General features: G+C 32.5%; 1 protein-coding gene across 2 annotated transcripts; it reads left to right on the top strand.

The window, feature by feature from the left end:
- The first annotated feature begins 3,288 nt into the window (after nucleotides 1-3,288).
- LOC130894385 (vanin-like protein 1) lies at nucleotides 3,289-14,582 on the top strand. 2 transcript variants are annotated; one of them, XM_057801202.1, is made up of 9 exons: nucleotides 3,289-3,334; nucleotides 3,391-3,502; nucleotides 8,632-8,739; nucleotides 8,815-8,934; nucleotides 11,553-11,698; nucleotides 12,112-12,326; nucleotides 12,999-13,198; nucleotides 13,627-13,850; nucleotides 14,086-14,582. In XM_057801202.1, the coding sequence occupies exons 2-9, from the start codon at nucleotides 3,437-3,439 to the stop codon at nucleotides 14,483-14,485; spliced, it is 1,479 nt and encodes a 492-aa protein (XP_057657185.1). In that variant the 5' UTR covers nucleotides 3,289-3,334; nucleotides 3,391-3,436; the 3' UTR covers nucleotides 14,486-14,582. The 2 variants fall into 2 exon arrangements, with proteins under 2 accessions (XP_057657185.1, XP_057657186.1); XM_057801203.1 differs by lacking the exon at nucleotides 3,289-3,334 and having other exon boundaries at nucleotides 3,382-3,502.
- The last annotated feature ends 464 nt before the right edge of the window (nucleotides 14,583-15,046 follow it).

Raw genomic sequence — 15,046 nt, 5'->3', positions numbered from 1 at the left:
ATTAACATAAAACTCGTGTTAAATTAAATTAAAATCGAAAGGAAGAAATTACAAAAAGCATCAATTTACTATGGCAATCTATTAAAATGACAGAAACTGCGAAACTGTTATTTTGGAACTGACGGAAAGAAGAAATTCCCTTCTCTAGACTTGGAAATCATTCGTGTTAAATAGTTTTTCAAAAAGAAAGAAGCTGTTATTTTGGAACTGACAGAAGTTATTCCCTCCTCTAGACTTTGAAATGATTCACGTTGAATAGTTTTTCAACAAGATACGAATATAAATTAACATAAAACTCGTGTTAAATTAAATGAAAATCGAAAGGAAGAAATTACAAAAAGCATCAATTTACTATGGCAATCTATTAAAATAACAAAAACTGCGAAACTGTTATTTTGGAACTGACAGAAAGAAGACATTCCCTCCTCTAAACTTGGAAATCATTCGTGTTAAATAGTTTTTCAAAAAGAAAGAAGCTGTTATTTTGGAACTGACAGAAGTTATTCTCTCCTCTAGACTTTGGAATGATTCATGTTGAATAGTTTTTCAACAAGATACGAATATAAATTAACATAAAACTCGTGTTAAATTAAATTAAAATCGAAAGGAAGAAATTACAAAAAGCATCAATTTACTATGGCAATCTATTAAAATGACAGAAACTGCGAAACTGTTATTTTGGAACTGACGGAAAGAAGAAATTCCCTTCTCTAAACTTGGAAATCATTCGTGTTAAATAGTTTTTCAAAAAGAAAGAAGCTGTTATTTTGGAACTGTCAGAAGAACTAGAGGAAATTTCCATCTCTAGACTATAAATGATTCGTAGTAACGTGTTGAAATAACACGATTATCTGAATTCGTTCACCAGCATTGCCACGTCAATACAATAATGTTTGAAATAGGAAAGTATAGACACGATTGGTTGGCCACGTATCGTGGAACAGTGGTCTGTTCAAATGACCGAACAATGTTATTGACTATTGGGACATAAATATGTCACCACATATATTCAAATTATATAAATTTTATGAAGGAAATAACATTTATAAACATGAATAATGAAATTACAAAACGAGACGAGTCAAATGCAAGTCTAGTCTGTTTTGTTTACATTCGCGAGACCACATGATAGGAGACCGACGCTATTAATTTCTTGAAATGACAGAATAGAAAAGGATACGGAGCTCTCTCTCACACACAAGGGCGTTATAGTTTCTGTCTAGACTTCTCTATACAGGGACTGTATTATGAAAATATATTAAACGCCATCTTTCGACGACTGCAAATACCGATAAAATAGAGGTGGGAAACTGTAATAAATACGTTTTTAATATACAGGTCATAAAAAAAAACTTTTAAGAATAAAAACGAAGATATACGAGGGTGATTTGAGAAAAAATGATTTTTAATTCTACACACTTCATCCAATTGATTCAAAAACCATCATACAAACAATCTTTCCGATATTATTGGTACATTTTAAAGGAAATCAAGATTTGAATTACGTTCCGTACATTTTTTATAACATGTTTACGTTTAAACGGCGTTACAACTTAATGGAGACAGGATGTGGTTTATCACGTATATGAAATTAACATTGATTCATAAATTTGCAACCAAAGTATGGCAATGAATACTAATTTAAATCAAACATAAAACATCTGATCAATACTGATTCTTACGATGAAATAAGCCAAGTTTATAACAAATCTGTTTTACAAAAATCGATTAAGGGATTATATAATTTGTTTTTTGGTTTATTTTTTGCTTGGATAAAGATGGTGCGAGTCAAAAGCTGGTGATAAAGTTGAAGAATCAAGTTAAGGGATACTCAACGACCTTGATCACTTCTTCGTATTTAATTCTGAACAATTCGAGGAACTGTTAACTCAACGACGATTTTCAGTCTTTTGAATCCACCAATTGGATGACGTAAATTCTTCTACCAAGTCGCTGGGTGGCTCTAGATCAATGTGAGGTATTGCGAAACGCCGCCATTCAACAAGACGGTGCCACATTCCATACAACTCATGAAACATTTCAATTATTACATGAGGTATTTCCAGGTCGTGTACTCTCTAGATTCAGTGATCAGAATTGGCCTTCTATATCGTCTGATTCAACACCATTAGATTTCTTTTTATAAGATTATTTAAAATCACAGGTCTAGATCAGCAAACCCACAACCATGCGTGCATTAAAGGAGGAGAATTAACGTGGCATTAACGAAGCTCGTATACATTTATGAAGAATAGTCATGGGAAACGTGGGCGTATGTATATGGAAAGTCATGGGGGTATGACTCAATAAGTGGACAACATTTGTTTCATGCGCTAGCAGCACTCGGAAAATATTACATTTGGTAAAAATGACACTGAATAACACCTAGAATGAAGTAGCTGTCGAAGGAGACTCTGTCTTGTACTAGAAATGATTCTGAGAAGTTGTTGCATTCGAAACCAGGGGATGATGTACACTAACAAAACACAAATCCTTGCCTACGAAAAAGGATCCAGAAAAAATGTTCTTACTCTTTGAAAAGAAAGCAAAAGCGAGATGGGAAGGGATCTGGATAACTGCAACCAATTGAAAGTGACGACAGAGCAAAACAAGGAGCATAGATTTGATAAAGTCCAGGAGTTCGAATATCTGGAAGAGATATCGACAAACGAAGGAGGTGAAACCAGGGAAATCGACAAAAGAGTAACGAGAGGAACCAAAACGTTTGGAGTCCTATGAGGAATATTAAGATCAAAGGATATTTCAAGAGCAAAATAAACATATGGGAGTGGAAGGTTCCAAGGAGGATTTTCGTACGAAAAGAAGAACGAACGCAGTGATCAAAGTACTGTTTGGTCAAGCTGGAACATGTAGCCAGAATGGAGGAAGATAGTTGGGTGAAAAGATCCTTGTTAAGGCGACAAGGAGCAAAAGGAAAAGAGGGCGACCACGGGAAAATTGAATAGAAGCATGTAGAGAAGACTTAGAAAGAATAGGAATAAAGAACTGGCGTGGAGCAGCCATGAACAGAAATAGATGGAGGAAAATAGAGCCACTCCAAGCCTTGTACCTATAAGGCCCATTGAGTTGAGTATAAATGATTTAATTGCGTACGAGCCGCCTCTGGTTTTTTGTGTATAAATTACGATGTATCGAAATTTTTTATGGAAGATATAGTGCCGCACATATTCCCGTTTTAAGTACAACGAAACTTTTCAAATATCGATATCTTATACAAACACTTCAACAGTTTATAAATACAGTAAATAAAAAACTTGCCAGTAAAATCTCGCGTATATTTATACTTTCAACTTATCTAGAGAGAAAAAAAAAAGTAATACATTTAGGGTGTGTGTTTATTGATAATAAAGTAATGATAACGATTTTTAGCAGATAGAATAGATACCGTGTTGAATTGCAGCAGTGATAAGTAACCATGGCAGTGGGAAAAGTCCATTTAGTTTGTTTCTTTGTACTTACAGTAATTCAATATGTAAAAGGGGTGAGTTCTAATTAGTAATTACAATAAAATACGATTAACTGTTTTTTTTTATTTAAATATTCATCGTAATAAACAAATTAATTCAATTATATTATTGCATCACCTCATTGTCATCCATTTTCTGTATGACTGCTGTATTTACGAGTGTCGTTTGAAAAGTTTTCGATCTTCCGATGAAAATTATATTAACATCTCACAATTACGTGGCATTTGGCAACACAGTTTAATACTTTTTGGATGTTAAAACCGTTGCTTTTCAAACTGTCTGCCAATGTCGTAAAATAAGGGCAATATCAGAAAATTTTGCGACCTAACGAAGAAAAAAGACATTTTTCGTGTTAATTCTGATAATTATGCGTTATCTTGCAACACTGATGCCGTTTTACACCCATAACCTCACTTTAAACCCATCTTTTGGATGTTAAAACCGTTGCTTCTCGAACTGTCTGCCAAAATCGTAAAATAAGAGTATTATCTGAAAATTTTGCGACCTAACGAAGAAAAAAGACATTTTACGTGTTAATTCAGATAATTATGCGTTATCTTGCAACACTGATGCCGTTTTACACCCATAACCTCACTTTAAACCCATCTTTTGGATGTTAAAACCGTTGCTTCTCGAACTGTCTGCCAAAATCGTAAAATAAGAGTATTATCTGAAAATTTTGCGACCTAACGAAGAAAAAAGACATTTTACGTGTTAATTCTGATAATTATGCGTTATCTTGCAACAATGATGCCGTTTTACACCCATAACCTCACTTTAAACCCATCTTTTGGATGTTAAAACCGTTGCTTCTCGAACTGTCTGCCAAAATCGTAAAATAAGAGTATTATCTGAAAATTTTGCGACCTAACGAAGAAAAAAGACATTTTACGTGTTAATTCTGATAATTATGCGTTATCTTGCAACACTGATGTCGTTTTACACCCATAACCTCACTTTAAACCCATCTTTTGGATGTTAAAACCGTTGCTTCTCGAACTGTCTGCCAAAATCGTAAAATAAGAGTATTATCTGAAAATTTTGCGACCTAACGAAGAAATAAGACATTTTACGTGTTAATTCAGATAATTATGCGTTATCTTGCAACACTGATGCCGTTTTACACCCATAACCTCACTTTAAACCCATCTTTTGGATGTTAAAACCGTTGCTTCTCGAACTGTCTGCCAAAATCGTAAAATAAGAGTATTATCTGAAAATTTTGCGACCTAACGAAGAAATAAGACATTTTACGTGTTAATTCAGATAATTATGCGTTATCTTGCAACACTGATGCCGTTTTACACCCATAACCTCACTTTAAACCCATCTTTTGGATGTTAAAACCGTTGCTTCTCGAACTGTCTGCCAAAATCGTAAAATAAGGGCATTATCTGAAAATTTTGCGACCTAACGAAGAAAAAAGACATTTTACGTGTTAATTCAGATAATTATGCGTTATCTTGCAACACTGATGCCGTTTTACACCCATAACCTCACTTTAAACCCATCTTTTGGATGTTAAAACCGTTGCTTCTCGAACTGTCTGCCAAAATCGTAAAATAAGAGTATTATCTGAAAATTTTGCGACCTAACGAAGAAATAAGACATTTTTCGTGTTAATTCTGATAATTATGCGTTATCTTGCAACACTGATGCCGTTTTACACCCATAACCTCACTTTAAACCCATCTTTTGGATGTTAAAACCGTTGCTTTTCAAACTGTCTGCCAATGTCGTAAAATAAGGGCATTATCTGAAAATTTTGCGACCTAACGAAGAAAAAAGACATTTTACGTGTTAATTCAGATAATTATGCGTTATCTTGCAACACTGATGCCGTTTTACACCCATAACCTCACTTTAAACCCATCTTTTGGATGTTAAAACCGTTGCTTTTCAAACTGTCTGCCAATGTCGTAAAATAAGGGCATTATCTGAAAATTTTGCGACCTAACGAAGAAAAAAGACATTTTACGTGTTAATTCTGATAATTATGCGTTATCTTGCAACACTGATGTCGTTTTACACCCATAACCTCACTTTAAACCCATCTTTTGGATGTTAAAACCGTTGCTTCTCGAACTGTCTGCCAAAATCGTAAAATAAGGGCATTATCAGAAAATTTTACGACCTAACGAAGAAATAAGACATTTTTCGTGTTAATTCTGATAATTATGCGTTATCTTGCAACACTGATGCCGTTTTACACCCATAACCTCACTTTAAACCCATCTTTTGGATGTTAAAACCGTTGCTTTTCAAACTGTCTGCCAATGTCGTAAAATAAGGGCATTATCAGAAAATTTTACGACCTAACGAAGAAATAAGACATTTTTCGTGTTAATTCTGATAATTATGCGTTATCTTGCAACACTGATGCCGTTTTACACCCATAACCTCACTTTAAACCCATCTTTTGGATGTTAAAACCGTTGCTTTTCAAACTGTCTGCCAATGTCGTAAAATAAGGGCATTATCAGAAAATTTTGCGACCTAACGAAGAAATAAGACATTTTTCGTGTTAATTCTGATAATTATGCGTTATCTTGCAACACTGATGCCGTTTTACACCCATAACCTCACTTTAAACCCATCTTTTGGATGTTAAAACCGTTGCTTTTCAAACTGTCTGCCAATGTCGTAAAATAAGGGCATTATCTGAAAATTTTGCGACCTAACGAAGAAAAAAGACATTTTACGTGTTAATTCAGATAATTATGCGTTATCTTGCAACACTGATGCCGTTTTACACCCATAACCTCACTTTAAACCCATCTTTTGGATGTTAAAACCGTTGCTTTTCAAACTGTCTGCCAATGTCGTAAAATAAGGGCATTATCTGAAAATTTTGCGACCTAACGAAGAAAAAAGACATTTTACGTGTTAATTCTGATAATTATGCGTTATCTTGCAACACTGATGTCGTTTTACACCCATAACCTCACTTTAAACCCATCTTTTGGATGTTAAAACCGTTGCTTCTCGAACTGTCTGCCAAAATCGTAAAATAAGGGCATTATCAGAAAATTTTACGACCTAACGAAGAAATAAGACATTTTTCGTGTTAATTCTGATAATTATGCGTTATCTTGCAACACTGATGCCGTTTTACACCCATAACCTCACTTTAAACCCATCTTTTGGATGTTAAAACCGTTGCTTTTCAAACTGTCTGCCAATGTCGTAAAATAAGGGCATTATCAGAAAATTTTGCGACCTAACGAAGAAATAAGACATTTTTCGTGTTAATTCTGATAATTATGCGTTATCTTGCAACACTGATGTCGTTTTACACCCATAACCTCACTTTAAACCCATCTTTTGAATGTTAAAACCGTTGCTTCTCGAACTGTCTGCCAATGTCGTAAAATAAGGGCATTATCAGAAAATTTTGCGACCTAACGAAGAAATAAGACATTTTTCGTGTTAATTCTGATAATTATGCGTTATCTTGCAACACTGATGTCGTTTTACACCCATAACCTCACTTTAAACCCATCTTTTGAATGTTAAAACCGTTGCTTTTCGAACTGTCTGCCAAAATCTTAATATATGTAAATTGTATGGAAATTTCTAGACCTACCAAAAAAATATGGAAATTTTTATCATTTTTATGGAGTTATTAAAAATATCCAAAGGAATATACAGGCTGCGACGGCATAACTTCCCCTTTATTTTTGAACACGTTGTGTTTCCAATTTCTTTCTGGATGTCTTTAAATCTTGAAAGATCCTTTGATAGTGAACATAAACACGAGTTTTCAAAAAACCTCTTAGAAAAAAATCACAAAGAAACAAATCGATATATAACGCCGGCCACTGTTGCGGATCTAACACCATGAGTTGCCCAATCGTTTCATTAACAACTTGGATATTTTTCCATCACGTGTCTTATTCTCTCAATGTTTCAATTCGAAACTAAAGAAGAGGTTTTACCAGCACGTGTTTCATCCTCATCTTCGATGTATCTGCGAAACACAGTTTCTGGTTAAACACTTTCACCACCAAATGCCCATTGCAATAATTTAAGATTGTTATTCATCAAAATGGCGGTCGTGGGGTAAACAATCGACTTTCTCCTGTTAGCTTATCTTAAAACTTTGGAGTTGATACCTTTTCATTGGATAGAAAAAGGCTTTAGTCAGAATCCTGTCCATTTTAAACCACTTTCCAATATTTTTACTTTTCAGACTAAATTTACCACTTACATGCATATAGTTCGAAAAAAAAAATAACAAAGCCAAGCATATGTTAACCCCACGTCGGCCATTTTTTAGATGGACATCACCTGATTTTGACATTTTGCTAAATTGCGCAATGGTAGAGACTTAATTACACAATGCAGTGTTGTCAGATCTAACTCCTATAATTTCGTGGTAATTGAACGGAATTCTGGATTTCCTTGTATAACAGAAAGATACCGAATTGGATATTCTCTTTTTTTTTCGTATTATCTGAAATATAATGATCCAAATTCTTTTAATATTTTATCAGTTTATTGAATTGTTTTATCATTTACTCTGAAATGTTGATGACGAGAATTGTGTCATATTTGTATAATATGAGTAATTATATAAATAATGTAGAAACACGAGATGAAATGAAAACGTCTTAAAAATAAATATACAGAGTGTCCTCATAAAAGACGATGTAGAGTGTCCCTCATAAAAGACGATACAGAGTCCAAAGTATCTACCAAGTTATGTCCATGAGGAGTTATGGGGCCTCAAAATTTCGAAAAAAATGTTTGCAACCTATCAACTCAAAAATATCAACACTTGAACAAGCTCCCACGCCCAGGGTTAGATAGTAAACTTCTGGAACAACTATGTAAAAGCATTCTCAAGAACTGGGCCTAATGACAAGCACCTAGTTCCCTCTAGAGCGCAGATTGTTCAAAGTGATTTCGATTCGGTAGCAAAAAATCAATTATCCTGTCAAATTTTTACTGTTTAACTTCCAAATTCAGGAATATTCGTGTCCCGGGAGGACACGGGATAATCGAATGGAAATCGGGAGGTTTACCGGAGAGGTTATCTGTGCCGGCGAACCGTAACGTGTATAACAACCATTAGATTTTATTTTTATATATATAAGTTATTTGTTATTCAACATTCCCATGACTCGAATGCTTTTTTCAGGATTATATAGCAGCCGTTGTCGAATATCAACCGATTATTCTGAGCTCTGTAAACGAAACTGTGGAACAAAATTTAGCTCAATACGTTTGGTATATAGAAAAAGCTAAGGTAATCATTTTTTCCATTATTGGATTAGTTTTACTGGGAAAAAGTGATTATTTCATTTCATTTAATCAATTTCAGGAAAGTTACGTACAAATTATAGTTTTTCCTGAATACGGTTTGACTGGAATCGTTAATGATACAACTGGATATGCAATTCAAATTCCTAATGTTGGTAACGACACCGATTTCGAAAATTATGTGAGTATGTGGGAGCAAGAATTTTAATTTTTTTACTGCTTCATTTAAATAGTAAACATTTTTAACCTCCATTTTTTCAATTTATATGAATAAAAACAAGACATTAATAAAATTGTAATTTTAATATTTTCAGATCATTTTAAATCACTTTCAATCAATCTAATACTTTATAGAAGTATTCTAAATCATTTCCAGCTCGTTTCAAAACACTCTCGATCATTATGATACGTTTCAAGTGACTTTAGAGCATTCTAGATAATTTGATTCTATGCCAGAGCCTTCTAAAGAATTCTACACTAGTAAGGACAACTTTGATTAATTTTGAAGTATTCTATATCATTTCAAATCGTTTTAGAAAGCACTCTATATTCGATCTTATACATTCTAGACTAATTTTGAAGCATTCTATACTATTTTGAAACGTTCTAGGTCATTCAAGAGGATTCTAGTTCATTCATTCTAATTTTAAAGTATTACAGAATACCCTATGGCAGTAAGGGTCACCTCAACTCATTTAAAAGCACTCTATATTCGATATTATACATTCTAGACTGATTTTGAAGCATTCTATACTATTTTGAAACGTTCTAGGTCATTCAAGAGGATTCTAGATCATTCTTTCTAATTTTAAAGTACTACAGAATACCCTATGGCAATAAGGGTCACCTCAACTCGTTCAAAAGCACTCTCGATTCAATCTTATACATTCTAGACTGATTTTGAAGCATTCTATACTATTTTGAAACGTTCTAGGTCATTCAAGAGGATTCTAGATCATTCATTCTAATTTTAAAGTATTACAGAATACCCTATGGCAGTAAGGGTCACCTCAACTCGTTTAAAAGCACTCTCGATTCAATCTTATACATTCTAGACTGATTTTGAAGCATTCTATACTATTTTGAAACGTTCTAGGTCATTCAAGAGGATTCTAGATCATTCTTTCTAATTTTAAAGTATTACAGAATACCCTATGGCAGTAAGGGTCACCTCAACTCGTTCAAAAGCACTCTCGATTCAATCTTATACATTCTAGACTGATTTTGAAGCATTCTGTACTATTTTGAAACGTTCTAGGTCATTCAAGAGGATTCTAGATCATTCATTCTAATTTTAAAGTATTACAGAATACCCTATGGCAGTAAGGGTCACATCAACTTGTTCAAAATCACTCTATATTCGATCTTATACATTCTAGACTGATTTTGAAGCATTCTATACTATTTTGAAACGTTCTAGGTCATTCAAGAGGATTCTAGATCATTCATTCTAATTTTAAAGTATTACAGAATACCCTATGGCAGTAAGGGTCACCTCAACTCGTTTAAAAGCACTCTCGATTCAATCTTATACATTCTAGACTGATTTTGAAGCATTCTATACTATTTTGAAACGTTCTAGGTCATTCAAGAGGATTCTAGACCATTCATTCTAATTTTAAAGTATTACAGAATACCCTATGGCAATAAGGGTCACCTCAACTCGTTCAAAAGCACTCTCGATTCAATCTTATACATTCTAGACTGATTTTGAAGCATTCTATACTATTTTGAAACGTTCTAGGTCATTCAAGAGGATTCTAGATCATTCATTCTAATTTTAAAGTACTACAGAATACCCTATGGCAATAAGGGTCACCTCAACTCGTTCAAAAGCACTCTCGATTCAATCTTATACATTCTAGACTGATTTTGAAGCATTCTATACTATTTTGAAACGTTCTAGGTCATTCAAGAGGATTCTAGATCATTCATTCTAATTTTAAAGTATTACAGAATACCCTATGGCAGTAAGGGTCACCTCAACTCGTTTAAAAGCACTCTATATTCGATATTATACATTCTAAACTAATTTTGAAGCATTCTATATCATTTTAGAACGTTTTGAGTCATTTTAAAATATTCTAGATCATTTAATATTATTTTAGAGCCTTATAGAATACCCTCCAACAGTAAAGACCACTCAAACTCGTTCAAAAGCACTCTGGATTCGATCTCATATATTCTAGATTAATTTTGAAGCCCTCTAAGTCATTTTGGAACGTTTTAGGTCATTTTAGAATATTCTAGACAATTATATATAATTTTAAAAAGTTTCGGGTTAACCTAGAGTATTCTAAATCTTTTAATATAATTTTAGATCTTCTAGGATATTGCATAATATTGAGTATATAATTTTAAATATATATTTAGAATGCTACAGATCATTTAAAACATTCTCAATCAGTCTTAAACATTCTAGAATAATCTTAAAGTATTCTATATCATTTTAGAATGTTCCGAGTCACTCTAGAGCATTCTAGATCGCAATATTATGTTTTTTGGTCATCTAAGACATTGTACATTGCATTAAAGAGATGTATTTGAAATATTTTCGACACTTCCAGAATACTCTCTAATAGTAAAAGTTGTTTTTAAACATTCTCAATTAATCTGATGCTTCCTGAAATCGTTTCGAAGAATTCCATATCATTTTGGACATTTTTGGAACGTATTAGATAATTTTGGCACATTTTAAATGATTTCAACATACTTTAGATTGTTCTACAATTAAATAACCATTTTTACACATTCTAGTGCTTAGTATAACTAGTTTTGTGAACCTGCTTTGTTTTTTAGTGGTTACAAAAACTATCGAACGCGGCTCGTGGTAATGGAATATATGTTGTAACGAATTTATTAGAAAAAGTGATAGACGAATCCAATAAAACATTGTATTATAGTACTAACCTTGTATTTGATAAAAATGGAAAAATAGTTGCTAAGTAAGTACTTCAAACTAATATTTATACTTGTTTCATCATACATATTATTTCTGGAACATTCCACGTCATTAAATATAGTTCTAAACTATTTTAAAACAATTTAAATCTTCCCAGATAATTTTAGATAAATTTTTCGGTGTAATTTTACGAGGATTGCTACTCAACTTTCTCTATTCACCATTAAAAATGTCAAACTTCATGATAACAACGCAGATTTGACATATTCACATCAGTGTTGCCATATTCCGAAACTTAGTAGCAAACCTCGAAGAGCATTCTAAATAGTTTCAGAATATAATTAAAAAATGTTTAAGAGCCACTAATTTTGAGGAGTTTCAGAATGCTATAGATAATTGTTAAGCATTATAAATTCTAAATTTTGATGAAATTTTAAAATATAACTATAATTTCAGATATCGAAAAATAAATCTTTCGTCTGAACCTCAATTAACACCAGGAAATCCTGACCAAAATCAAACAACATTCATTACTGATTTTGGTATCACGTTTGGTGTATTTTCCAGTCAGGACATCTTTTTCAGTAATCCTTCGAAAACTATACTTTCTAAAAACGTAACTGATGTCGTGTATCCAACTTCTTGGTCATCATTTTTACCTTACTTTCATTGTAAGTAGACAAAAACAAAAAAATTAGTACTTTTAACTTTCTTATATTATTTTATCTAAAATAGATGTGTGATTATCGATTTCTTCATATTTGGTAAACATAACCCTTCTTTTAACAAATATTTTAAACTATTTCAATATTTATGTATCCAATGATTATATTTGGAGGGTAAATAAATTAAATTACGTCGAATAGAACTAATACCTTCTAATTGTACATACAAAACGAACAAATTTCCTTTATTCCATGCTATTCAATTTAATTTTATGGAGAAAATATCAAAGATAGAGAGAAAGGGATATAAGTGAAATTAAACTAGGGGACAATCGGCACTTTGACGTCATTTTGATTCAATCAGAATAGAGATAAATAGAAAGTGATATACCGATGTTCTTTCTCTTTCTACCAGTCGCCACTTAAAACAAACTCTTATATCTCCCTCTCTCTCTATCTTATCTATGTTTTATTTACGTTTTGTATGAGTTTTGAAAGACAAATGACGGATGTTTAACATTGTTGCCACGCTATAATTTTGCTCGTATATAATAAAATTTATTCATACTCTTGGATAGCATATTTTTGGACAGGTCCGGCATAAGGAACAAGATATTGTTTATACTAAATATAATTTTTTCTATTACGATTTACAGTAAATAATAATTTAAATTTCAGCATTAACAACGCAATCCGGATACGCAATTGCCAATAGAATAAATCTTTTGGCGGCTGGTTTGGATATCCCAGAAGTAGGAATAGGTGGTAGTGGGATATGGGGGGCAGATGGTACTGCATTTGCTTATTACATCTCAGGAAACGCCGGAAGTAAATTATTGATAGCTACTGTTAAAAATACTCCGGATATGAGAGTTTTAGTAAGTTTATATCACACAAAACAAAAATCGATAATTGGTTTAAACGTATGCAAAAGTAAAGTCATATCCAATTAAAAATATTTGTTTTTGTCTATCTCGAAACTCAAGTAGCAACCCTCGTATATGCGCTTGTTTCAAATTTGTTCAGAAATTTATTTATGTCCCTTGTATTCGCAGTGTCTAAATTATAACCAAAAAACAATCAAGTGAATAACCAAAATATTGCAGTGGCTTCTTTTCGAAGTTTTATTTAAAAAAAATAATGTAAATAAACCTATAATAAAAAGTTCTAAAAGGAAACATCAAAAGCGCTTCCGCCATTTATAAATAATGTGAATGTTTAAAATTCCATAATAGCTGGACAGAGCCGGCCTAGGGAACCATTTTGCGAACTTGTTCGTAACAGTATACAGTATGTTATTTTGCAGGGAGAAGGAACGAAATTAAGAGGATTCGAAAATTTGGATAACAACGTTGCCAATCATTTAGATACATACAACGCCAGTAGATTCTTCGATTATGATAAATATTCATTCAAAACTTTAAACATATCTCGATTGAATGTTAGTAAAGAAGTTTGCCACAAGGGTTTCTGTTGCCAATTCTCGGTTAACGTATCTTATGCACCTGTCAACTCAGAGGAAGTCTATAGGTAATTATATTTATAATATTTCAGTATTCCGTAGAATGTGTGATACTTTTTAAAATCTGGCAACGCCGCAACCTAATCTTAACGTAGAAACAGTTTTTAAAATAAAAATTTATTTCTAACGAATCAGTCCGAACGTTATTAACCACGATTCTTCTTCTACTTTTTATTTTTTGAATGGTTATTGTTGTACAAAATATTTTTTTATTTGTGGTTATAAATTATTTTTTCCTTTCAGAATTATGGCTTACACCGGCCCCATTGGAATATTAGGTAGTAAAAAAACCCATAAAATATGTTCTTTGATTGGTTGCGCCACTTCTGATATAAGTACTTGCGGTAAACACAACGTGGGACTTACCACTAAATTTAAAAGAATATCAGTGAACACGAGCATCTCGAGTGATTCTTACTCATTCTATCGACCGATATCTCTAACTACAAACCTTGTACCGGTGTTTAATAGTACCTTTAATTTTGTTATTGCAAATCACGCGAGGAAAGTAGTTTATTTGAATGATCAAGAACCGTCCGATGTTGTCGCTTTTGGAATAATGGAAACTAGTAGCGCCGTTTCCAACACGTTCAATATCGTATTCTTTACCTGTATTTATGTATTTCATCGTTTATTTTTGTAAGTTTTGAAAATGTAAATATTATTAAGATTGTAAACTCCCTCGTATTTTTTTTGATACAAGATAACAATATTGTAACAAATATATGATAAAACTGAAAGTGTTTCTTTTTCAAATAATATTTAAGCTACGCGAAGTATGATACAATACGTAGAAGTATTATGTGTTGCATAAAAAGAAGGTTATACCATTTTTAAAGTATAGAAATAGTGAGATCGATGATTAATCGCGAAAATAGCGAATGCGTAATGAACCTTGACCTTGAAATTATTCAGTTTTGGTTATATGGATATAATAAATTTGATATTATAATCGAAATACGATAAAACTTAATTATTATTATTATAAATGGAGAATGAGATGAATAAATTGATATTTCTATTGAAGTTGTGAACTAATATATTAAAAGTATTAGGAAGGGACAGTAAACAAAAGTTAGATGCCTAGGATGATGGTTGCATATGGCGGACGGTAATATCCGCATTACCACAGGCGTGCTTTAATTAACTCTCATTATATTATTTTTTAGATCTGTAAGGCGATACCTTGACTCTAAATTATTTA

Source organism: Diorhabda carinulata, chromosome 5 (assembly GCF_026250575.1).
Source record: "Diorhabda carinulata isolate Delta chromosome 5, icDioCari1.1, whole genome shotgun sequence".
NCBI classification, from domain to species: domain Eukaryota; kingdom Metazoa; phylum Arthropoda; class Insecta; order Coleoptera; family Chrysomelidae; genus Diorhabda; species Diorhabda carinulata.
The sequence above is the reverse complement of the archived record's forward strand: the minus strand, read 5'-3'. Positions and strand labels throughout refer to the sequence as shown.

Bases quoted from the DNA above. Each gene is read 5' to 3' on its own strand.
- LOC130894385 (XM_057801202.1), top strand. From the start codon at position 3,437: ATGGCAGTGGGAAAAGTCCATTTAGTTTGTTTCTTTGTACTTACAGTA. The intron at 3,503-8,631 runs GTGAGTTCTAAT...TGCTTTTTTCAG, and splicing joins TAATTCAATATGTAAAAGGG to GATTATATAGCAGCCGTTGT. The intron at 8,740-8,814 runs GTAATCATTTTT...AATCAATTTCAG, and splicing joins GGTATATAGAAAAAGCTAAG to GAAAGTTACGTACAAATTAT.